Genomic DNA, 26,333 nt, shown 5'->3' with positions numbered 1-26,333 from the left:
GTAAGGGAGCAAACAAACCTAGCAAGTGCTACAGTTGTGTGTTGTTTATTTACAGTTTTGTGTTATTTACATCACTGCTCCAGAGGAGTGCTTCTTTGGAGACAGACGGAGAAGGAAAGACAGGTGGCCGACACAGACTTAGACAAAGAGAGAGGGAGGCTACACACACACACGCACACACACACACACACACATACACACACAAACACACAGGCGACTGGGATTTGTTCATCATAGCGAAAGCCTATTCAGAAAATGATGTACAAAATGAGCACCGTTCATTAATATTTAAATCCTCAAACTGTGAAATGAAACGTATTTAATACATAAAATATGCATGCGTTCTTTAAAGATTTGGTCCGCGGGAGATGTGTTTGTTTTTCACGGCAAGTAATACAGTAATACAGTCTTTACATGCATATTCATAAGCAGCCTATATTAATGAATTAATGAGAGGAAGACCCACGTGTAAATGTCCAGACACATACACAAACAAGCAAATTATATTATATCCTCATAGTGTGCACTTCCATACACAGACACACACACACACACACACACACACACACAGAAGCAGAGCAGAGCTCCAGCAGTGCGGGGCAGGAGAGGAGGCTGCAGGGCCCTGACCACATAATCATCTCCTAGAGAGTGATCATCAAGGCCTCCAACATCACTGCACAAATACACCAACCTTGGACCCCTGGCATGAGGAGAGGGATGATGGGTGAAGACCAGAGTGTTTTAAAAAAAAAAGGAAGGGAGAGAGAGAGAGAGAGAGAGAAAATAAAAAGAGAGGGAAAGGGAGGGGGAGAAAAAGGAAATTAAAAAGAATAAAGCTGAAATAGAGAGAGAAGATGGGGTCTGTGTTTACAGGGGGGAAATGGGAGGAGGGCAGCAAATTAAGGAGACAGGAGGATAGAATAAAAAGCACAAGGAAGAGTGGAAGATAGAAAGGGAGAAGAATTAATGGATAGATGTTATGTTGACAGGGACGGGAAGAGGGGAAAGAAAATGATGAGGAGGAGGAGAGAGATATATGAGTCTATTTTGATGGGTTAGGTGGAGGGGAGGAAGGAAATTGGGAAGGGTGAAAGACAGGAGAAAAAAGTGAGAGGGCAAGAAGGGGTTGGTGTTTACAAGAGGAACAGAGAGGAAAAAGAAAAAAAAACTGAGAAAGAGACATTGAGAAAGAGACGGGAAGGAAAGGAAAAAAATAGAGGTGAAAAAGGGGCTGTGTTGACAGGAAATGGCCAAAGAGGAAATAAAGAGGAACAGGATGAGAGACAGAGCAATGGGGAACGAGAAAAAAGGTGGGAAACAAACATAAAGAGACAGACAGAAAATAAGGGAGAGAGTATATCTGTTTGCCACGCATGAATGTACAGCAGCGTTGCCCTGGAAACGGCAGCTGCTTGGATTATGAGCTGATTAGTTGCCCTCCTCCTTGAACCACCCCCAACTGAGTCTGAGGTAGCATGCACACTCAACAGGATGTGTGCATGCTACCTGGGACATGGTCTGATGAACAATCACACACACACACACACACACACACACACACACACACACACACACACACACACACACACACACACACACACACACACACACACACACACACACACACACACACACACTGTCTTCATTCAGACACATGCACACAATAAACTCAGCCTTTACTCCTGGTTGCCCATTGTATTCACTGTAGCCAATACCTTTCCGCGTCAACATCTCAATCTTTTCACTCTCCGCTGGACTCTGCCTCTCTGTCTCTCTGTGTGTGACGTGGCAGGGTGCTAATCTTGGCCCTTATCTTTGCCCGCAGCTCTGCTCACATTCCCTTCTCCACAAGCACCTTATCTGCCATCACTGTCAATCAGAGCAGATCAGGCTACCTACAGCTGAGTCCGCTCGACCACCCTCCTCCCCTCGCCTCCGCCCAGCAGCCTCCCTACATGTCCATTACCAACACTCGCACCATGCATCCCCCAGCCCGCAGCATCTTTCACACATCTTACAGACACGTGTAAGTACACATGCAAACTTAAAAAGAAACATTACTAGAACCATCAACACTGGCATGGGTTGCAAGTTTGCCCTTAATAGACTGATTAGCATGTTTGACCACTAAACTCTGCATCCTTACCAGCTAATTACCAGATCGGTTCTTGTACCAGCTCAAAGCAAAAACAAGGGTGAAATTAGATTTTGATTAGAATTCTCCTCAAGGGAATAGAGCCAAAGTGCAGCAGTAATTCAGTAGTGGCTCTTTTGCAATCACCATTTCCTGTACTGAAAACCAGTTTGCTTGTATTGTCAATTTTATAATTAAAGAAAAAAAGAAATGCAACCAGGAAAAATATATATATATTTTTAAGTATTTTAGAATTGTCTGGGCTGAAACAAAATATTCTAAAGCAACCTTTACCCTTACTATCATCATGTTTCACAGTAATCCTGTGTTTAATGATAAAACTAGAAGAATTCACATTAAGTCTTATTGCTGTATTGAATATTTTGATGGGAGACAATTTAGTTTAAGTGTTTTTATGCAAAGTAAGTTTAGCTCAGATTAAGTTTTATGTAATGAAAGCTTTTGTTCTGTACCTAACTGCATCATCACAATATTAAACTTTTTACTGTAATACTGTGGCCCTTTACTGTATGTCATTCCCCTCTCTCTCCCCTTTCATTTCTTCAGCTGTCTTGTCAATAAAGAAAGAGAAAGAAATCCAAGAAGGAACACTACGTGATGTTTTGTCATAGCTGCGTTGTCATGTGCATGTACACAGCACAGCAATGACAGACATGCAAATGATAACACACTCCAGCCCATCTGCACTCTCCTCCAATCAGGCAGGGTCAGTGACCTCCCACCTGTGATAACGCTGGGAAACCCATCCATCTAAATACTGTGCACACAGCCCACATTCACACACCCACCCACTAATCACGAGCACTAATCCATTTTGGTTCACAAGCCTCGCCATGAGGGCAGCCGCACCACAGGTACAACAAAAGGAGAGAAAAATAAAATAGCACAAATCCCTTTTGGGCAGGTTTAATATTTTTAGGCAAGTGCTCTTTTATGTGGGGGCAGGTGTGCTCTGGCTCCCTAATGCTGTAGTAATTGTAGATAATGAAGTTTTAAGGACAGCTGCTGATGCAGGTTTAAGTAGGATTTGGGTAGAGATTTATTGTGGAGGGAAAATGGGCGAATGGGTGAAAAAGTTGGAGAGGGAGTGAAGGAGGAGGTGGAAAAGGAGATGTAGAGGTTAGCGGAGAGGGAGGTCTGTCTCGGCTTATCCCAGCAAAGGTGAGAAGCAGGGGGAAAGGGAGGGAGATAGTAAAAAATAAAAAGATATGGCTCTATCTTGCAGAAAAAGCACTGGGAATGAGAGCGAAACAAAAAATTAACGCATCCATAGTTTAGTGTGAAACGAGAGCCCGTCTGGCCTGGTGCTTCTCAAAAAAAGGGGGTTATAGAGGGCACAAGCTGGATGACTAATTGGGGAAGATACGAAATGAGGCTTGACTCAATCTACACCCTTGAATCAACTCTGCCCTACAGTATGCATCAAATGGGCTCCCTAAGTGGTGCTTTTCCATTGATTATACCCTTTCAATGTTATGCTCCAACTCCTTGTAGGAAAAATTTGACATAAAAAGAGAGAGAGGGATCTAAAGGGGGCAGTTGAAATACCGGTCAATACTTAGCAGGGGCAAATTTAGAAAAGTAGGAAAGTAGAGAGTGAGTATTATCATATAAACAGATAGCCATGAAAACAATTTGAGAGAAAGAGAAAAAGAGGACAAGGTGTGTAAAAAAGTGCGTTTGGTTTGCCGTAAACGCAGCGGTGCGTTGCACTTCGCCTTGCATGGCACTCACACTTTATGAGGTGTGGAGGGGCCGTCTCCCTCGCCTGTCTGCCTGTTTTAATGATACAGTTTAAATGGAAAAGCTGGAGCTTCAGTCGGCACCAAGGACTCCACTCCTTCTGGACCACACACACACACACACACACACAGAAAAACCTAGATGGGGAGCATAAATATATATTAAGACATGCTTACAAGTCTACTCATGCACACACATTAGCATGATCTCACAAAATCTTTACTTATTTGTACAAAAGAAGAAATGTAATTTCTTAGAAATTATTACATTTTGTGGTTTTACTGAAGAGTAAGCAAAACCACGACCTAAACCTTACATTGACTTTAACCAAAATGATTTACCCTAACCTTGATCAGAATCAATCTCAATAAAAAGAAATTAAATGCTTAAAATGAAATGCTAATTCATAGTCATCTAAAGTAATGAACAAGATGGCATTTTGTTAAGATTGTTTGGACATCTATAGTTTTCACAGGACATGTAGAAACTGGTATTCACCAAAAAATTATAATATTGCTCACATACCAACACGCAAGCATGCACACAACACACACACACACACCACACACACACACACACACACACACACACACACACACACACACACACACACACACACACACACACACACACACACACACACTACATACACCCTACACACTGTATAGATGATCACAGGCCTGAGGCACAGCCTTGGATGAGAGCAGGCAGTGACAGCGATGAAGCCAGAAGGTGAAACTGGCTGTCAGAGCTGTGAAGTCTCCTCAGATCTGCCCTATGTGACTGGCCACTGTACAGACAGAAGAGAAGGTTTTTACCAACACCCCTCACCTATCACTGTAACCTCTCAGAGGAGAAAATACCGCAGTAATGCAATATTGATCTGACAATGTAGTGTTTGTGTGTGTCCCTGTACAGGTGTGTGTGTGTGTGTGTGTGTGTTGGGTGAGATATGTGCTCACCAGCCTTGTGTACAAGTGACTGATCTGTGCATTGTTTGTGTGGCTGTGGTTGTGTGTGTGTGTGTGTGTGTGTCTGTGTGTCTGTGTGTGTGTGTGTGTGTGTGTGTGTCGCTATGAGAGCGATGCATTAATAAGCAAGAGGTAAGGTGTTAGCCTTGGTGCTATTTCTGACACCTCACTGTCAGAACTTTCCTCTGCCGTGGCGGGCCTGCATGAACGGAAACTGGCGGGGGCCTGTGCCCCCCACATTTCATCTTTCAGTCCTCTCGCCATCTTGTTGTCTCTCATTTCCATTCTGTCTTACTATCTATCTGTCTGTGATGAGAAAATAGTGGCTATTATTTAATTGCACTTAAAGTTACATTACCAACTCAGTAAGAAATATGGAAATTAGGTTATAGTTGCAATGTATTCAAATACTGTATGTCTCGATATAACATAACATATAATATTATATAAGGTACATATAATATTAACTCAAAGCATAGTTTTTTGTGTGTAATATGTTTGCAATGTTTTTCATTTACAATCATGAAACTCATCGACTCAACAATTAATTAGTGAAACCCCTAAGTAGTAATGATTATAATAATTTGCTATTTCATTGCAATTTCATTGCAACTTGTTTAGTTCAATTACTGAGCCCCGTGAATATGGATGATATTTTTTCTTGAATGACAATGTTACCAAAATGTTGCCTGATACTAGATGGCCAAAAAAGAAATATATTTTATATATATTATTATATAAAATATAATGGCCACAAAATGTTTGTAGCACTGCACATTATTGTAACAATTAAAGAGTAAATCCGCAATTTGTGTTTGATGTTTTGATATCTTTTTTACTTTGATGTCGTCATTAGAGAACCCAGGCATGAAAAGGTAAACGTTAGGTTGATGCAATACTTGTTCATATCAAGCAAATGGTCCATCTCCATTGCTGTAATTCAAAGATTACCCAGTAGACGTCCAGTAAGCCTTTTAGAAATGTTGGACAACCATAGTGTAAGAAAGAGAAGGATAAAAACTAGCAGATTCATATTCTTTATGATCATAATGCTACTTCACAGTTGTTTTTCTCCTCACCCAGAGAACTTTCTTTTCCTGTCTGTGTGAGTCTGAGTCGGTGTGAGTCAGAGTCTGCAGAGGGTAAAGGGCCGATATTGTACTGACACAAGGAAAGGAGACATGATAGCAATAAGGACTAAGTAATGGGGGGGAGGGAGAGAGAGATAGAGAGACAAAGAAAGAAATCAGACTGCAAAGAATATCTTGTCTTACTATCCATGTGAGGACGTTAAAGGGTAAGATCACAGTTTCTAAGTCTGTCTTAAAACAATACTCACATGCCCATATGTACATTGAAACGGTGCATGCCTGCTGTAATCATTTCTTAAGCCCATCTTAAAGAATCCAGAATGATGAATCCAAAGTTCAGGTGAAGCTACTGTGAGACTTCAGAAGTCTGAGTTAACACAGGTGTTAGGTGTGTATAGTTAGTTTGAGTATGGTAGTCTTTTGAGTGCAAAATCCCCCCCTTTGCAGTGTTAATTAGCTGAGCTGTGGTGGAGAAATGACAACACAAAGAGGGAATTTATTAAAAAAGAACTGCAACTTTGGAAGATACCCATTTACACTTAAGAAAGGATCACCTCAAGGCCAGTGTGAACAGGCGGAACGATTAAAGCAAACCACCTGTTTTAATGTTCATATATGGGCACCTAAGTATTGTCTAAGACAGATTTGGCTAAATGTGAATGTATCCATTAGATTTACCACTGATTGCCGTACATTAACAATTACCCTTTCTACTGCCTGATTAAAAGTAAGCCTGATCTAAACTATAAACTGAAGTCCTAACCCTAACATAGTCATTTTATCCCACCAAATTCTCATTTTAATACTGCTACATGCATTTTTTAACATCAATTAATCATTGATGATTGATCATTGCCAAAAATTCTGACACCCTCTAATGCTCCTATGCTGCACCATTCTCACTGGCTGAGATTTTAAAGTTTAATGGCACAAAGAGGTGCAGCTATTCCATTACTAAATGATAAAACAAAGTTATCCCCTGTAGTAAAGCAAAAGAGGCAACTTTTGAGGGAAAACGAAAAGACAAAAAGCAGGAGGGGATTTGAGAAATGTGGCCTTCATGTTGAGAAACACTTACCACAGCAATACCACTGGCTTAAGATATAGAGACTTTATCTCTATCTCTTTATGGTGATTTTGCCAACAAGTAGCATATATGTAAAAATACCAAACATAGCTCCCTTAATCCCAAAGCAAAGAAGAACCCTAAACTGCCATCTTGAAGAAGCCAAAATGACTTTGCACAAATGCCCTTACTTCAAAGGTCTAAAATTCAAACTGGCTCTTACAGGAAAAAAATTCAAGAGCACTCAGGCACACACACACACACACACACACACACACATACACACACACATGCACACACACACACACACACACACACACACACACACACACACACACACACACACACACACACACACAACAACACATATAACATTAAGACACACGTTCAGGCACACACACACACACACACACACACACACACACACACACACACACACACACACACACACACACACACACACACACACACACACACACACACACACACACACACACACATAACACAAACAGACACATGGAAACAGATGGAAAGAGTCACTCATACTTTCTCAGACTTCCTCTCAGACTCTTTCACATAAGGCACACACACACACAAACAGATAGTCCAGATGTAGGTATTCCCAGTGCAATAAAACAGGCAGACTAACTAATGGAACCACCCACACACCAAACATACTTTTTATCACACACCACCTTCACAAACAAACACACACGAGCATCACACACCCTTTTTGTCCCAGCCCACTCATTGCTCATTAGCTGCTACATCGGGTGGTTGTTTTTGCGTTGCCACTGTGACACAGTCTGGCTGCGGCTTGCTCTATCTGCTGAGAACGCACCACCAAAAATACTTCACTTAACAAACTCTTCTGATTACAGTTTGACTTTCTCGCTGTCTCCTTCTCTCCCTCCTGTCTTTAATCAGCATGTAAACAAGCGCAAGGTCATTTTCTTTCTTAAACGAAATGGGGGAGATAAGAGGAGCGTGGCGTAGTTAATCCTTTGGACACGCTGATGGAGGAGTTTGTCCTGGTGATGCTCGGGTGTTAATTATGCAAGAATGCATCTACTCTCTCTCTCTCTCTCTCATTCTCTCTCTCTCTCTCTCTCTCTCTCTCTCATGATGACTCATCAGTTCATCTCTGTCCTCTTTTGCTCCCTCTCGTTGCCTGGCTCTCGTCCCCTATTTCTCTGTCCCCTCCCAAATATGTCAGATGTCCAATCACATATTGTCACATAAAAGGTCCTCTGTCAGTGTGTGTGTGTGTGTGTGTGTGTGTGTGTGTGTCATTTTCAAATCAGCACAATGTTTACACTGGTCCACGTGATTAACTACAGTGTTTGATAACTGGGGCTGCCAGAGTGATTGCTGAACTCAGCAGCATCATGTTGTCTTTACCCCTTGTATTGTCTTTGAACAAATACGTGCAGATTGCCTGGATGTCTTCAGTGATTGCCAGAATGAGTTTTGAATTGCAATGAAAGGCTACTAACTTACTTGACAGCAGGGGGGGGGGGGGGGGAGGAAAGAAGAGTGGAAAAAACAGCAGGGGTATAGGAGAGAAAATACCTAAAAAAAGTGTTCAGTTTTCAACGCAGCTGTCTTAGTAAAAGATAACACCTTTTCTCATTACCAACTCATTGTGGGGTGCCAACACCTGTTTCTATTGAGACATCACATTGGCTGAAACTAGATGGAGACATCCTTTTGAATATCACACAACTTTCAAGTTAGATTTGCACCTTGATCTTCTCAAATTGAATGGGATGGGAAGTTAATTAGCCAAAACCACAGCATTTTTTTTGATGATTTGGAGTTAAAGATCCAGCCTCAAGTATTCACTTTTTCAGTTTTTTTTCTTTCCAATTGTTACTGCAAGACAGCCTGATCTTGATGCAACTTAAAGTTTGATGTTTAATTGCTTTAGGAAATGTCATATTCCAGCGTGCAGCCTAACTAAGAGACAGCTATCCAGCCAGAGTAAAAGACTAAAAGCATCATTCTTGGAGGTATGACAGCACCCAGGCCTCATTTCCATCCTTCTCCGCTATTTGTCAGCCTTCTCCTCTTCACCAGTGAAGCAGCAATGTTAACAATGCTGTCCCCACATTTACCAGTTCTGCCTCATTACAGCTAAAGAAGTGGATAAATTAGCACAGGAGCGCATGCATGGCGGAGTCCGACTCCACCTGTCAGCGAAGGAAAGATAGCGAATGTTTCGATGTGGAGGAAGGGTGCGAAGGAACTGCTTAGCTTACAAGCTTTCAACTCACATTAAAACCCAGCTAATTTAAATTGCTCACATTACTGTATTGTGTGTAACAGTTAACTTCATTTAATATTGAATTTGGTGATTTCTTTTGCGGGGAAAAAGCCGTTCCAGAGCTCGCCTAATGTTCAACTAAAACAAGTTCCTTCCTGAGACCCCTTTGCAGATTCACCGTCGCTGCGTCCGGAGCTTAGCACTGCCCCAGACAATTGTGATTGGTTTAAAGAAATGCAAACAAGCCAGAGCGTTTTTATCGCTTATTATTCCTTATTCCTTCCTAAAATAAACCCCATACAAACAACTACTACTTTTTGTAATTTGCATTATCCCTTCTAGTATGGATCGGTATGTGAACACGATGCGGCCTCTCTGACCTTTCCATCACTGATGAAGGGGAGGATAATTTTGAAGAAAAAGTCCCAACTATCTTTTGTTTTTGTGACTGCAACGTTGTTCATGAATTCATCTTTCAATAAATTGAGGAGCTTGGATTTTCACCTGAACAACCTGGGCACCAGCCTGTTTTACTGTATTGCAGTATATGTTCACAATCAAGTGGACAAATGGGCCTGGTTGCTGCCATCCTCAGAACACCAAAACTCTCCTGCCCTGCAGCCTTTAAAAAGCACAATCTCTCCTACTCATTTGTCCGGTGCCTCTGGCCTGCCATCTTTATGGGCTGGTTAAGGGCTCTCTCACTATGTTTTCGCCCTGTCCACATTCGCCAGTAAAATAGGCAGGCTTTCCCGCCTGCCTGCCAGGATTAACATTACGCACTCTCCAAGGTTGAAAATCCCATCAGATGGAACAAAATTAATTTCTGCACAATATTCAGGGCCACCAGCCACATAATAGGAAACAATGCTGAGTGCATCCCTCGATTGTGATTCCATTCACTCCCTAATCGGCAGGATGGCCATGCACGGTGCGGCAGCGTAGTAAATGCTTTCATCCCAGGGGGATTAGAAAAACAATGGCCCTTTTTAATTTCTTTTCTAAAGCGGGCAGCAGAAAGAAAATGATATAGACGTAATTGATGATGAGGAGAGCAGCGGGAGCCTTAGCAGAGGTCTCACGTCCAGTGCCCAGGCCTTTTTTTTTTGCTTCATAATGGCAACTGCTCAGGGGCACTGGAGGTTGACAAATCTGGCACGGAGGACAAATTGATCGGCAACAGAACACAATTTGTCCCTTAAAAGACTGGGTAAAGGCCCTGTGTGGCCTGAGTAATTAGTTTAAACTGCAGCACGTCTGTCCAGGAGTGGGCCTGCTAGAGAGGGGTTCAGTCTGTCCTCTGATAAGACGCCCTGACTCTGCAACACACACACACACACACACACACACACACACACACACACACACACACAAACTCTGACATGGAATACTTACTACTGATTGTATCAAATAACACATTTTTGGGGGATAAATGAGCATAATGGAAGGGGGTTAGTGTTAGTAAATTCACTATAGAGAAGAGAAGTAGAGAAGTCACTTTACCGTGAAAAAGATTCCGCTTTAATAAAGACTAAAATACATTTACACATTATGCATTGATACTCACTGCCTATCTAATGCATGTGTGATTTTAGGAGAGTAAAAATGTCAAGGGGGAAAATGCTGGTTGCTTATTCTCAGCGTGCACTGAGACACAGACAGAGACATATGGCAGGTCTACGGTGGCCGCATCTGTGGTGTGATGCGGAGAGAGAGTGTCAAGAACATGGATTCATTGGTCCATGGCAGTGTGCTTAGTGACACATAATACTGGTATTGCACAATTTTCTTTGACCTATTTTTGTGTGAGACACAAAGAAGTCAAGACAAAAATGCATTTTGCTACTCACTTTGGTGTAAGCTGATTCCTACAAGCTCACCCATTCAAATTTGAAGAGAAACACTTTGGAAGGTAAGAGTTAGTAACGTTTTCTTTTCTCTTTTATCTTTTCTTGGCTGCCTCGTCATCAATTCAGCGTTTAGCTACTGCTGGTACTCTCACTCAGAAACCAAAAAAATGTGGATCCCTCCTCAGAAACCTCTATGTAAATGACAAGTATACGTTTGGGCCGCTACCTGACACTCAGCACATTCCACAGATAAAGTGTGGAAAAAGAGAGTGGGGGAATGAAAGTGGTAGAAATATGATTAGGCAGGATAAAGCATTGGGAAGGGTAGGCAGAGAGCACACGTGAATGAGAGACAAAGAATAGCTGGATCTTTTTTCCGAGAAAGTTTTAATAGGCTTTTGGGCTTCAGTAGCACCCAATTAGCAATCTTTGTTACATGCGAACACCAGGAGCTAATTGGCCTGAGAGGAGAAAGCAGCGTGGCCCTGAAAGGAAAGAGCAGGATTCATTTGAAGGTTCACAGCTCCAATAGCAGCATGTTGGGAGGCTACTTGGCAAACAGTTGTTAAACACATTTTGGTGCTGCAATTGCAATTATTATGTATACGTTCTTGCTGTTTTCATTGCTACATGGTGTTGCAAAAAAAGGAAAGTATCACAGTTGTCATAAAGTTTACAGATGAACAACTTACCTGGATCTAGAAAGATTTACGATGTAGAAAAGAAATGTCAATGCATTGTTCATGAACTACTCTTAGGCCCAAGTCAGTGTGTGTGAACATCCTAGGAATTTATCAGATCCAGGAAGAAATCATTCACAGACATGGCCTAACCTGTCCACATGCAGTGCCATGCTGCCCTACATTGGGGGATATGCTGAGTGCGCACGTACACACAACAGCACTATGAGCTCACCAAGGGCAAGAGGCTGAATCTCTGATTACATTTACTGTACAAACTGAAGCAGCAGGATCGGATGCACGGGACATGAAGAGCTCATTATGCTCTTTACATGCAATTAATCAAACAATGTAAACACAGCTCGCCTCAGCCAGATTCTCTGGTGGCAAGTCAAATTTGGTATGCACACACAGTAGGCTACATGACTTAGTAAACAAAGGAATGCGAATTATGGAAAGTTTAAGATTCACAGCCAATCTGGCGTTGATGTAAGAGTCGTACCTTCCTGCTGAGACCACACGCAGGTCTCCTCTCTGTCACACTGTTAAGCCTTTAGTCTCCTCCTTTTGTGAAATGCACACATTGTGTTAAAATGAAAATATCCACACTGTGTGGGAAAAGTGACGCTTTGTAACAATGGAAGTATTACAGTAGAAATAGAGCACTCCGACTGAGACACTTATGAGGCTGGGCATGTCATGTTCCTTCAATTGAGATGATCTGTTGGAGAGACAATCTCTACTAAGTGAACTTTTCATTTTTGGAGAAAGAATTTGTCATGTAAAAATTGAACATTAAACTTTTTTTAAGGCATAATCAATGATGCCAATGTGAAAATTATTTTTTGTCTCATGCCCTATTAGCTAATTGTTATTGCCATCTTCATCCAGGTCGTCACATTAGAAGAGAGACCTTTTTTTGTTTTGTTTTTTTCAACAAAAAAAATGGTTTTATCACCTCTGCACTGTGCCCAGTAGAAACTTCTTTCCTTTTGACAGATGTCAGGAGGAGAATGAGGCAGGCAATGCTCACAGTCTGTCTGTCGCAGACCAAAGCCGAATGGCCACCGAGAAAACCGTTAATCAAACTTGCATGCTCACAGCTCCTTTCCCCATCCTCTTAAATGTTTTTTTGGTGGTATGTTTTCAAGTATGAGCTGCATCTGTAGGCTCTATTTTAAGAAACTTTTGCAAAATATAATCTGGATCGAACGTGGGAGTTGAATATAGGTTATTCCAGCATTATCTGTGCTCCAGAGCTTTGTGGAAAAGTACATTGACTTTCAAGTCTAAGTGAGGAGGCAATACAGGGACTTCATTCTGGATAACATACACTCCAATTTGCATTTAACCTCATCTGACATAACTGTGTCGCTGCTATTGCAAGTGTGATTTACTTGCATCATTTGCGTCAGTGTTTATATTACTTTTTTTAACCCGACATTTGCATTTTATTTTGTTTCACGTATCATCTTGTGAGAGAAAGACTTGATGTTATTTTAAATGCCAGGTGTCTCATTGGAACATAATTTGCATTTAGGTTGCCTGACAGTCATACCGCCGCAATCGGACTGCACAATCACGCCGGCAGCGCTGTCTGAAGAAGCCACTGAAAGGGCAGCATTATACGACAGAGCATCTCAAAGCATCAGGCCATGAAAATGACAATGAGGCTAGTACAGAAGTGTCACCTCTCTCGGTTTTTTGTCTGTCTCTGTCTCCCTCAGACTCTCCTTGTTTTCTTTCTATCTGTCTGTCTCATACCCGCATCAACAGCCACACACACACACACACACACACACACACACACACACACACACACACACACACACACACACACACACACAGAGAGAGAGAAAGACAAAACGTCTTTATTAGCCCTCTGTATGCAGGCTGTGCTCAGCCTGAGATTGCAGGAGTGACCCCATGCTATGAGCTGTACAGGGGAAATGTTTACCCACACCCTGCAGAATATGCCATTAACCTCTCTCTAGATAGAAGGCAAACAAGAATATCCCTCCATGAGGGCAATAAAGATGGGAACACCTATCCAGGACCATCATGACAAGTATCTCATTATGAAGCTGCGGGAGGCAGTAACGAGCCAGGGAGCCCAGTCTCCCACGGGACTTTTTCGCCACAGTGTACCTGTGTGCCTAACATTCAGTGAAGTACCTATGAAATGCGGTGAAGTGTAAACAGCTGATTACCCCAACAGTGAGGATTGGAACAATACAAAGCCCTCCCGCCCCCAAATCCATCAACCACTTTGACCCCCCTTTTCAAACCAATCCCAATCTCTACTTTCTTCCTCTCCTACTTCCTGTCTGTTCCCTCCGATCTTCTTTTGTCTCTCTGTACCTCTCTCCCTCCCCGGGGATTTAAATGGATATCCTGAGGCTCTGTTTAAAGCCCCAACCTGGCTGGGTGTCTTGGTTCATGGTGAAAGGAAATGTGGGGGTGGAGGGGGCAGTAAGGAGCCTGGGCACTAGAGCAGTTTCTCGTTCGTAGGGACCCGCGGGCGTAATTCAATCACACCTCGATAATTCCCCTGATGTGATAGTCGAATCCCCCTCACACACATCAAGTACAGATAGACACCACAAGCTCACGCTGATCCCAGATTGAGGGTCTCCTCCTGGGTGGGCTTAAGAGCCCACTACTGGGTACGTTTTACCTGTGTCGTTTGAAGAGGCCATTATTTTAATTGAAAAAGTTACCCGTCCGCCAAAGGCAAACGATAGAAGACGAGGAAAAAAAAAACAGGGAAGAGAATTAAAACAAAAACACCAGATGGTGATAGACATGGTAAAAATGATTGTTTATACTTACTGTTTGATTATATGTGATAATGAGAGTGGGATTCCTCAAGGCAATTAGTGTCTGTGGCAGCCATATTGTGAGAGGACAGGGGAAGGACGGCACAGGCTGTTATGAAGGAGCGCTTATCAAATATCTCCGCCGGGGTGATTAGTGTAATAAGACACTGCAAGGTGAGATAGGCCACTCATGCTCTTTTAGTATGTCTTTGTGTATGTGGGTGTGTTTGTAGGTGAGTGAGCAAGAAAGAATGTGTGTGAGAGCTAACAAGAAAAAAGAGTCTGAGAGGGAGTCTGAGAAAGTATGAGTGACTCTTTCCATCTGTTTCTGTCTGTCTGTCTGTGTGTGTGTGTGTGTGTGTGTGTGTGTGTGTGTGTGTGTGTGTGTGTGTGTGTGTGTGTGTGTGTGTGTGTGTGTGTGCGTGTCTGCATGCGTCGTGTGTTTGTGTGTGTGCCTTTATGTGTGTCTTAATGTATACTGGTATACTGTGTCCCCATGTCCCTCAGAGTGTGTGTGTGTGTGTGTGTGTGTGTGTGTGTGTGTGTGTGTGTGTGTGTGTGTGTGTGTGTGTGTGTGTGTGTGTGTGTTATACTATTCCTATGTAAATGTAGGTTCCCATGTCAGGCTGGCTGCCCCAGGGGCTTTAGCCTATGACAAGAGGGCAGATCGGGGGCACTTACCCCTGGCAGAGTCTTCTGTTCATGGAGGGCGCTCTGGGCCTTCAGTGCTGACTCTCTGGCACAGTATGTTAGAAAGGCACATCCTATAGTCAGGGAGACAGGAGAGAGATAGGCTTACTCCACAATGAACCACCATTTATAATTTAAAGAAGAAAAAGTGTCACAGTTTTAGAGAACGTATGGCTATGTTTAAAGAAAGAGTACATGTATGGCCTGTTGTCCTTTTTTAGGATGCTAGGCTAAGGATCAAAAGATGATATCCCAAACATGTAAAGTCATATGGCATTATGATGATCTAGTGATTTTAGCATTTAGTACTCATCAAATATAATTTCTAATATATTGATTGTAAAAGCTAAGAGCACAAACCATAATAGATTAAAAAAGGATAGACTTATGCTTTTTCCATCATCTTTATGTAAGCCCATTTCATGAGTGAACTTTCAAACACAGATGGATAGCTGTACCATGAAAGACCATATTAAATGTGCCATGTAAAGCCAGTCTAACACCTCTCCATTGATGTTTGTTCAGAGATTAAGCATCCCTACAGCCGACTCTCAAAAACAACACAGTAACCTTCCAAATGGACCCAGAGATTTGTGATTTCACTGAAGTAATTCCCATCCACGCAAGCAATAATATAAGACTTACTGGAATTTTACAAGCTATTGCCCAAAACATGTATTATATTCAAATGGAATTCATAGCCTGCGCTGACAATTGGAATGTGGTTCTCTGAAGTTAATAGCTCTATACCCTCAGAGAAAATAACATGCTGGTTGAGAAATAAGATTAAAATTTTACACATTTCTTTTCAAAATATGACAACCCCTTTAGATTAGATTTAGTGAACTCATGCATATGTTCAGTGTTTATGGGAATAAAATGTTTGCTATAATGTTTGTATTTCATTCAGTTTACTATAGTAACAGTGAAATGGACTAAGCAAAATGAAACAGCAAACATGTTCAACAGGTGTAAAAACAGATGTGTTCCTTGAGGTTAACTATACATTGGGAGTGGTGATGGAAAATGCTTAGTCACCCCAGATATGGTGTTAGCATTTTCTTTTCATTACTAAAAAAATATGCATACTGCTTTCTGATGAATGATCACTTTCATAGTTACTGAACTGGGCACAGGAGGAATACGTCAAACAGTATGCATATTTATTTTTTAGCTGCCAAGTAATTTGAATCCTCTGGTGATGAGCCGAAACTGTTCCCCCATACATCTCTGGAGACTTTTCTTTAAGTTAGAAATTTCAGGAAAACAGAATGAATATGCATCAATAAATAAGTCCCTGACAAAAATGTGACAGCTTTCATTAAAGGGTGAGTGGTTGCTCTGTTACGCGCTTGGCAGAGCTGACAGTGGGTGACCCCGTTCAGAAAAGGTTTTGCACTGTGCAGCATAATTTCCCATTACTGCATGTCACACCTGCTGCCAAGGATTCCCACGGGAGAAACGAGACACACACACACACACACACACACTCAAACAGACACTCACACATACAGATGATACCCGGCATGCAGCACATAGCACCCATCACCCCCAAAACCCAGCAACACACTCTGGCACCCGGCCAAGAGAGCTCCCTTTCACGACAACCTTCACCCACCTCCACAACTAGGCAGTTACTCAAGAGGAAAAATCACCTAAACGACACTAATGAAACAGCATGCCACACAGCAAAGCAGAAAAGTTTGTGAGCCTGGGGAAACACGTTTCATCCTTTGTGACATTACAAAACTGTGGGACATGAGCCGAGGCCTCCCCGGGGGGCATGTCCTAGCAAAGGCTTATGGGAATCGTACGCTGTTGCTGACACTCTTCTGCCACTTTTCTTCTGGTACTTTTCACCAAGCCTTTTTGCTGCATATTGCCCAGAATTTCAGTAAACATCTTGACAAGATTTCATCACATGATTTATGATGTGAGTTTTAAGATGTCCCTACTACAAATCAGGGTATAAACTCTGGTAAACTTTATCTTAACAAAGTTTAGCAGTAACGTTTTATTTGACCATAATCCTTTCAGGAAAGTAGCTTTGGTCCTTCAATGAAACGTAAACTGCAAAAAGTGTCCCTTTTAACAATGCATTGAAACAATCACACTTTGGCCTGAAACAATTCTTTAATTTCATAACAAATTTTCATTTTCATCACTTTTCTACTTTTTTCTTATCACTTTAATGTGTTTTGTTTCACTGATAAAAAGTACCATTTACCATTTTGCGGTACTTGTAGTTTTTTCCATTTTAATCTACTTTACACTTCTACTACACTGCATTTAGATTACAACTATAGTAACTAGTTATTTCACATAAAGATTTGACATAAAAAACGTGATCAGTTTTTTAAAATATGATGATAAACTACCCAGCAGTTTATAAAGTAATTAAACTCACCTCCACATCAACCAATAAAAATAATGCTTACATGGTAATGCAAAAATAATCCAATAATATATGAATACTACTTATACATTAATACAATTGTATTTCAAATACTTCTGTTCTTTTACTTTAGGAAAATTTTGAGTGCAGAACTTGTACTGCATAGTAATGGAGTATTTTTTATAGTGTGGTGTTTGATTAAATGATGTGAATACTTCAGATCTGAAAACTGGACCACTGTTGAGTTTTTCCAGGAGTGTGCTTAAAAGCAAGTGAAACTGCATCTGAAACAAGTCAAGCAATCTCTCCTCAGATGCACAGATTTTTCTGGTGGCTTCAAGAAAAATAGCATGTGATACTGTTTGTTCAAATGATTTGTTAAACTGGACTTTTTCTGCCATGTAGCCTTTAATATTCAGGCCAGCTGCGTGGCTGTCTCGGCTTCCTCGCGGTGGTGGAAAACCAGCGGGACTTTAGGAAAGCTCCATATCCAACAGTGCTGGCTCAGGGGACATCTTAAGCCCAAATGACTCAGTGACTGAGAAAAAGCCAGTTGTGGAACAGATGAGCATTCAGCTTGGAGCACATGATGCAGTTTGAGGTGAGGTAACAAGGATGTAGCAGTTGGTAGCAGGTTAGGGCTGTCAGCTTAAACTTTTAAATTGACTAATTGGCATGGGCTTACATTCACTTGTAAATGATCCGACATTGTTGTCCACTTGGTATTATGTGCAATCTTATAAATGGAGCTTTCAAAAGCATTCCACTTTCATTGGTCTGTGGTAATACAGCAGAGTGTGCAAACTGATTTAGGCTAACAACATTGCAACAACAACAAAAAAATTTGACAACAAAAGCAAATATGATGTTCACTTTGGGGTATTATGTATTACATAACTTGGGGAACTGAAGCAAATCTTTTGAGTCTTTTAAATCGTAAGTATTTAGCAGTAACAAAAAGTGTAGATTATTTTAAATGCTAAAACGTGGGAAATTGTCATTGCTTTATGGTAGCGGTGCTTAAGATGTACAGTATTCATTTTCAGCAAATAACTCAGATACCATTTAAACCTTACTTTTTGAATTAAAGTTTGGATCAAACAAATATTAAGCAAAGACTTGAGGAAATAAGTTGCGTGCGTTAAATGGGAAGAAGAAGAGTAGGAGGGCATGGCTCCGATGGTTGTTCAGCAGAAGGATTGGTGGCTTCCTGTGATGAGCAGGTTAAGTGGGGTGAAAATAATACTTTGGTAATCAAAGACAATTTACCACACTATAATTTCAGTCAGGGACAAAAGTTCAACAATTTATATGTAAAGCAAATGAAAAAGCAAACCCTGCAGACTTGTTCAAAGAGAAAGCAGAAATTGTGAAATGTGTCTTTGTGTTCGCAAAACACGTTTCGGGTAATTACCTAAAGAACCCCCTTTAACGCTTTTTCTAACAGTTTGTTTTAAAATGGAAATTAGTGTGTGCTCACAATTGCATGCATCCAGGCATTAAGAGTAAATTGTGCTTTTTTAAGGCGTCAGGTACCTGTAATTGAAATAACTCCAGAACAAATTTGTATAAAATTTCAATTCATTAGCTATGGATTCATGAATCATGAGCAATTTGCTCTCTTACAATCTCCTCACACATGTTTGATCCAAGAATGTTCATTAAAGTGGGGACAAAGAATTCAAATTAATTTCCCAAAAAATGTTGTAAAACAACTGGATGGTGCTGAATGTGACCCTCTCATGGGTACTGAGACAAACACGATGTGAGGATTCATCAACCGCTTACTGTTTCTGTGGTAACCACACTGTTACCTGCCAAGCATTTTTCCATCTTTCAGTCCATCTACATTCAAAATGGGCTGTTAGCTTACTGGTTCACACACAACCCCCTTTTTAATGATCAAAGAGGTCATCTGTAGACTTTAGCTACACCTGTCACTCAATTTAAGCAAACTGTCAATCACTGTCCAACACTTTCTTTACGGTTAACGCTCATACTGTAGATAAAATCCAATACAAGGATTGTAACTCCTTGTGGCCATTACTAAAGCCTTGTTCAAACTGTCAGCCCAAATCCGTCGGCCTATCCAGATTGTATCCAGATTGATTTAAGAAATTCTGGACAGCAAAAAAAACATACTGTAATTGTATGTGATTTTTACAAACTGCATCCAAACCACATTTGGAGGTTTGAAAAATGCATTTCTGATTGGATTTCTTCAGATGCGTCTCAGTCTGGACACTCTGGCCGCTCAAATCGGATTTTGTGTCTTTTTCGTCACTCGTGTAGCCAAGAGTAGACTTATGCAGATAATAAAATAAATAAACAGGGGATCTGTAGTCTGAACCAGCGTGAACCCATACGTCTTTATTTACTTCCACATTGTCATCGGCAGTGCAGCTTTACTCTTTCTGGTTTTACCTTTCACAATAAAAGCCCAATTTAAATTCATTGCAAGCATTTTTTATAAAGAGGCAACTCTACAAAATGGCTTACCTGCACCGCAACACACAACAATGATTTCCCTTTGAAATCCAAAGAATCGGAGGTGCTGGCCGAAATGATGGGTTTCCATTTCTTGTGCTTCCGCGTTGCAAAGTCGTGTCTGCAGCTTAGCTACACAGACACATACGTCGTTACCACAACAAACCATGCAGATAGGTCAGTGATGTATGCACACACATATCCGATTTGATCACATGCAAATTACAGTGTGGACAGTCTGTCTTAAAGATCTGGTTTGAGAAACAAATTTAGATTTGCCTGCAGTCTGAACATATAACCTAAAAGTCTCAAAACTTTTTTTAAGAAACAAATAAACCACAAAACTGTCTACAAATTGAAAAGACACTTTCAAAGATTTGTTGGTACATTCTATGACTCATTTGCAATTAGATATTAGTGTTCTACTGTGGTTTACTTTTGACATTTCACTGCCTATGAGGTTTTTTATGTCAATTTGGCAGGCTATTTATAGCCAATTACACTGCATGGACCAACCGAGGAGAGGACAATGGATGGGGATATTTAACAACTCTTTGTATCTTTTCCTCCTGGCTGTGTGGTGCAGCTCAGAGTCCCTCCTCTCAGCATCAGAGACGGATTGATAGATAACACTACTCAAGCAAAAGATTTGCCCCCCACTAACATTCAGCATGTCTGAACAATGCATGCGTTCTGGCACTGACACTAAGTATTATGGTAATGTAGTGCTCAGCGAAATGATGGATGTTAAACAGCACGACCTGGCCGCGCCACACACTGACGAGCTCCATGCCCGCCAATGGTGTTGAGTCATCCCACGCGCTGCATAACGACAGCGACAATGGCACGCAAACTATCAAATCGCCATTAAAGGAAACAGTGTCGAACAACTATGAGGCAGGATATAATCATCTGTTAAAAGAAACATGAAAAAAATGCCTTCTGACTAGACATCAGCATACAGCTACACCAATCCACCGAAGTGTACAGGAAAATATGAAATGCAAAATTCCCCAGATATTCAGATGATTCCCTGGAGATACCGAAAATGCCCAAAGTAAGAATTCACAAAGCATAAAACATCTGTTCAAACTGATGCAGAACAGTCCACATGAATTAGTCATGAAAAAACATTAAATATTTTGATCTGCCCTTAAATCCATAATTATGGTGCAATTCTGTGTCACAGGACTCGGGCTGTGAAAAAAGGTAGTGCTGCAAATCATCCATTAGGTACGGTTTACTAACTGATGCCAACAGCCATATACATCATCCATCCGAAACAAATCAAATCTCTGTCAACCACAAACTTAGCTCAAAGAAGGATTTCAAAGTAGCAGTCAAACTAATTTATGGCACTGCAGTAAATCTTTATGAACTTTATGTTTTTAGGGATCGTGGAGCCAAGCTGATTATATCCTCCCCCACTCTTCTGTTGCTCTGCTGAATGAAAAATGTTGTAACTGTTTATGATAAGAATGTGGATTGAATTTGTCACTATGTTAAAACATTGGGAGCCTCCATGGGCCTTTGACATATTAGCTAGCCAATATCCATTGGCATATTATGCATTTTTGTGAACCAAACAGAACACAAACTACCGTTCAAACTCCTGTGCAATACATATACTTTGGGGAAAAGATCTTTGCAAAACCTTATATTGTATAGATGCAGAGGAAATGACTCAAACTCTGTACTCTAATATTGATGATAGTTACACAGCTGCAACACGTGTCTGTGAATATGAATCCCATTTATCCAGGCAGTACATGAGGTTGAAATGAAACTATCCATTGTAATGTTAGTTGTAGCGTGTGTGAAGTCGTGAATGTGTTTCAACACTCATCCAAGAGATTACCCTATCATGATGTTAACAACCCAGAGAGGTTCAAATGTCCAGGCCTCAGGACAGACCAGGAGAAATAATATAACCCCTTGATGAGTAGCATAACGTCCTATGGATAATTTAATTTCAGCCTAATGCTAACACTTAATACAGTAAATCGAAAGAAGCTGGGAGATGCTGGATGCTTAAAGGCTCCGTAGAGCTGAGGGCGACTGCACAGCCAGGTAATAGTTATCTGTGGGTTCATCACCAAGCATGACCCCTTTAACAAATAAGTCGCCATGCGATTCATCGTTAATATCAAGAATATATTAGCCACTTCAAACATGATATTTAACTGACATCCCAGAATGCTTAAGCAGTTTAGTGCCTTTGATTTCTGCTCTATTTTTCTCTATCTATACTTACATGCTGAAGAATATTTAACCCAGCGGACCTGATGTTGTTGAGTGTTAAGCCTTGATCCAACTGGAATCCAACATTGTCTTCACTGTTTTTTATAAAGAGGTCTTATGTACGACTTGGTACTTTAATATATATTATTTCTAAAACAATTAAATGTCACACTGATGAAGTCTGTGTGATATGGTTAAAGCTGCAGGCAATAGAAACTGGGCTTTGAGATGGGATTGTTTGTCAAACTAAAAAAAATAAAAGTTAGAAGTCTACTGATAGAGAAGACTGCTGTGCTGACCTAGGTGTGTTGTTTATAACAGAATTCTCTTTGTTTGAAGAAAGCAAAGAACTTTCACAGTTAAATAAGTAATTCATTTTACCTTTCAATTCCCCTACAAAAGCTTTTCTCGGTTTCAGAATGGGCGTTCATTCAGTGTTTTAAACGGCTCTCGTTGAGTGACACAGCACATTATACATTATACCTACTCCTGTTTTGTTAACGACACTAATCCCATTTTCTTACTCTTGTACTTTCTTGTTTCGGTCTACAGGTATCACACATTGGCGCAGCAGGAGGCATGAACATGGTTTAGTTGAGTGGCCAATAAGAAAAACTCATCCATATAATGCATTGGTGAAATCTTATTAAAAGTGCACGCTTGTGCTCCCAATGTGACTTTGAATGTCATGCGGGATGAAGTGGGCATAATGCATACATCAGAGTGGCCTTGGTGGAGGATGATTTGAACCGGCATACAGTCTGGCATTGGAACAGGATTATCCGTCCCGAGGCAACCATGCTCCAGAGTGTTGACATTCAGGGATGGTCGAGGACAGGCGTAAACAACACGAACATCAGAAATATTGTTTTAATCGATCATTGAGGAACACCGGAAAGAGGAGGAGCAGGCTGAGCACCCGCGACTGATGGCTGGAGGAACAGGTGGTGCATGGAGACCTTCAGGGCTGCACACACAAGGAAGCAATGCTGAGCCTACACTCATTTCTCCCACAAGAGCGCTTGACTTGCGCTGATCAATAAGATCATGAACTGCAGGCACTGACTAACATTTCATACATAATTTGCCTGCCTTGTGAATAGATTATTTTTTACTGAGTGAACTGATTGTGAATTCAATGTGTGCATATGTGTGTGATTTAAAACAATATCTAAAATTAAAAAAAATAATTAACACCTATCTACAAAATACTATCAATCACAAACAGCAGCGGCAGTACTTTAGCTGATAATAAACTGTAGGACAGCCTGCTTATGATGACATGGAGAGTGCTGGAAGGGTGACCTTATTTTGGCTTTCCATTCCAATAAAATTAATGTTTAAACTAGTACCAAATAAAGACTTAAAAAGTCAGAAATTATTATATAATTTGAATATTTAATACTAACTATTATTACATTTGAATGATTATAAGATTTCCCTCAGCCACAATAGAATAAGATTAAACATTACTGAATACAACGGTGCACTTACAGGCGTGTTGTAAAACATACATAAACATATAAATGCAAAAGGGAATAAATTTAAATCAAAATGTGGTTATTGTAATTACATTGAAATGCTTATTGTAGTCCAATTGTTTCTACATTACATGTACAAATATGCATTTAGCAATAAGTTGTGTTTAAACCACACTTGGACTTTGAATTTTAGACTTTTATTTGGAACAAAAAGACCCTCCAACCCAAACCGCACTCATGGCATTCACCATTATAACTATCATTAGAATTGATCGATCCCTGACTAATTACTAAGTGAATACTGATCCCGCTCGGTTTGGACGATGAGGGGGACAGCGGGTGAGGACAGAACAAGCGAGAAAACGATGCATGCTGGATCTCAGCCTCTACTATTATCCTGCCTTGTACTTCCTGACTGCAACCCGCCCACGGAGCAGCATATTACAATACAGCCGCCTTGTAAATAGTATTTTCAACAGCTAATGACGTCCAAAAAAGTAGGCTACGTATTACCCGACTCAAAGGTCAAAGCAGCATGCCAGCACCACCTTAATCACGGATGCTGATTGCCTGATAATGGTTTGCACTTTCCGCTCCCCTGAAAGCATTTATATCTCTCTGACAATATGCTGCAAATGGACTCTGTGATGCAGAACAGAAGGATTTTTCCACTCTTTTTGACTTGTTTAGATATTTTGTGTAGCTGCAGAAATAACACAGCATCTAGCGCTTGCACTGTCCCGCCCCCTGAAACTGGGATGCTCAGCACATGAGAGTCAATGTAAACACACAAAGGCGTTTTCAGCTGTAGTATTCACGTGGATTGAACGCGGTAACAATTAACCCTGCACTCGCAAGCCATTCACTTCCACGTGTTCTCCCTTTCACGCCTTATATATATTTGGTGTGTGTGTGTGTGTGTGTGTGTGTGTGTGTGTGTGTGTGTGCGTGTGCGTGTGCGTGTGCGTGTGCGTGTGCGTGTGTGTGTGTGTGTGTGTGTGTGTGTGTGAAGGCTCTACGGGGCTCCTACTCTGTCCCAAAACATCTGCAAATTAACACACTTTTCATGCTCTCTGCCCCAAAACTGAATTGGGACGCTCTTTGATCTCTCTCGCGCTCTCTCTCCTCTCTCTCTCTTGTGTAAAGGAACACAAAAGTAAAGATACCAAAATAACCAACCTTTATGCATTCCCGTAAACCTGTCTTTCAGTACAGTGAGTTCGTATATCTTTCCGAATTCCTCAAACAGGGGTTTCAGGTCTTTTTCCTCCAGGTTTCTGGGAATCTGCCCGATGAAAAGCTTGATGGCGTCGTGGTCCTTCATTGGAATGGTGTTCTGGCCGATGGTAAGCCCGTTCATCCTGCCGGCGCTGTTCGTGGTGCTGAATCCATTCTCTTGCTGCACTCCGTTTGCAGTGACTGTAGCCATCTTTCCTCAATGGGCCGGCGAGCTGCTCTCTCTCCCACTCTCTCTCTCTCTCTCTCTCTCTCTCTCTCTCTCTCTCTCTCTCTCTCTTTCTCTCTCTCTCTGTCTTTCTCTCTCTTTCACTCTCTCTCTCTCTTGCTCTCCTTCTCTCTCTCTCTGTAGTCAACTGCACAGTGCACACTCCCCCGTTATGTCTTCCTCTCTACCCACTCCTCCTCCAGTTTTCCCTCCCTATACAGCCCCCTTGTTTGGAATCAGCCTTATTTATTTTTTCTCATGCTTTATGTGTTTTCATGTGTGTGTCGTGTGTGTGTGTGTGTGTGTGTGTGTGGGTGGGGGGGGGCAGGAAAAAAAAAAAACACACACACACACACTACCCGTGACGTCATATCGTACTCTCATGAACAGACCACGCCCATTGCCTAATTTGCGTAACGTGCGCGGCCAATGGGAGGGCAGGATGACTGAGTGCCCCACAGGGCATAGTAAGAATGCAAACATTTGTGTAGAGTGGGACATTTAAACAGTGCAAAGGCAGCATTTGTGCTACTTCTCCTGCTTATGTCAGGTCATTTAGTTTTGTTTTAGCAACAAGGCAAAATGTGGTCTGTCTGGGTGGAATCATAGCTTTGTAATGGCAGCCCATGCAATTGTACCTTACTAAATCACATTGTGATGCTGTACATCAGTAGTTTTACATATTTAAATAAATTGGTGAATCAGAATTTAAAACTATGGTTATCATGTATCATATAATGTATCTCTGGTGATTTTATAATTTTAATACATTTTCATCAATGGATGATTTATGTAAAACCATGTTTCCAAAGAGCCCTGTTCTCATAACATGTCTGGTCTGCTGGACACAGGTGTGCTGCTAAATAATTGCATTTATCTGGCATACTGGGCTTAAAAAAGTCCCTGTCAGATGTTTAGAAGAAAACCAGCAGGGCTGTAAGTCCTGAGGCCTAT

At 41.2% G+C, this 26,333-nt stretch overlaps 1 protein-coding gene across 11 annotated transcripts in view; it reads right to left on the bottom strand.

Annotated features, from left to right (window-relative positions):
* Positions 1 to 25,583, bottom strand: part of celf6 (CUGBP Elav-like family member 6) — a 145,183-nt gene extending 119,600 nt beyond the window's left edge. For 5 of the 11 annotated variants that reach the window (XM_039796079.1, XM_039796084.1, XM_039796088.1 and 2 more), the window contains exons 1-2: positions 25,115 to 25,582; positions 15,323 to 15,405 (exon numbers count right to left, since the gene is read on the bottom strand). In XM_039796079.1, the coding sequence (XP_039652013.1) occupies positions 15,323 to 15,405; positions 25,115 to 25,364 (333 nt within the window). In that variant the 5' untranslated portion in view covers positions 25,365 to 25,582. Of the gene's footprint in view, positions 1 to 15,322; positions 15,406 to 25,114 lie in introns of all 11 variants that reach the window. The other 6 variants (XM_039796087.1, XM_039796090.1, XM_039796091.1 and 3 more) reach the window with 3 other exon arrangements.
* Positions 25,584 to 26,333: the final 750 nt, after the last annotated feature.

This window comes from Perca fluviatilis, chromosome 3 (genome assembly GCF_010015445.1).
Source record: "Perca fluviatilis chromosome 3, GENO_Pfluv_1.0, whole genome shotgun sequence".
Classification (NCBI taxonomy): Eukaryota; Metazoa; Chordata; class Actinopteri; order Perciformes; family Percidae; genus Perca; species Perca fluviatilis.
This window is presented reverse-complemented; position numbering and strand designations above follow the sequence as displayed.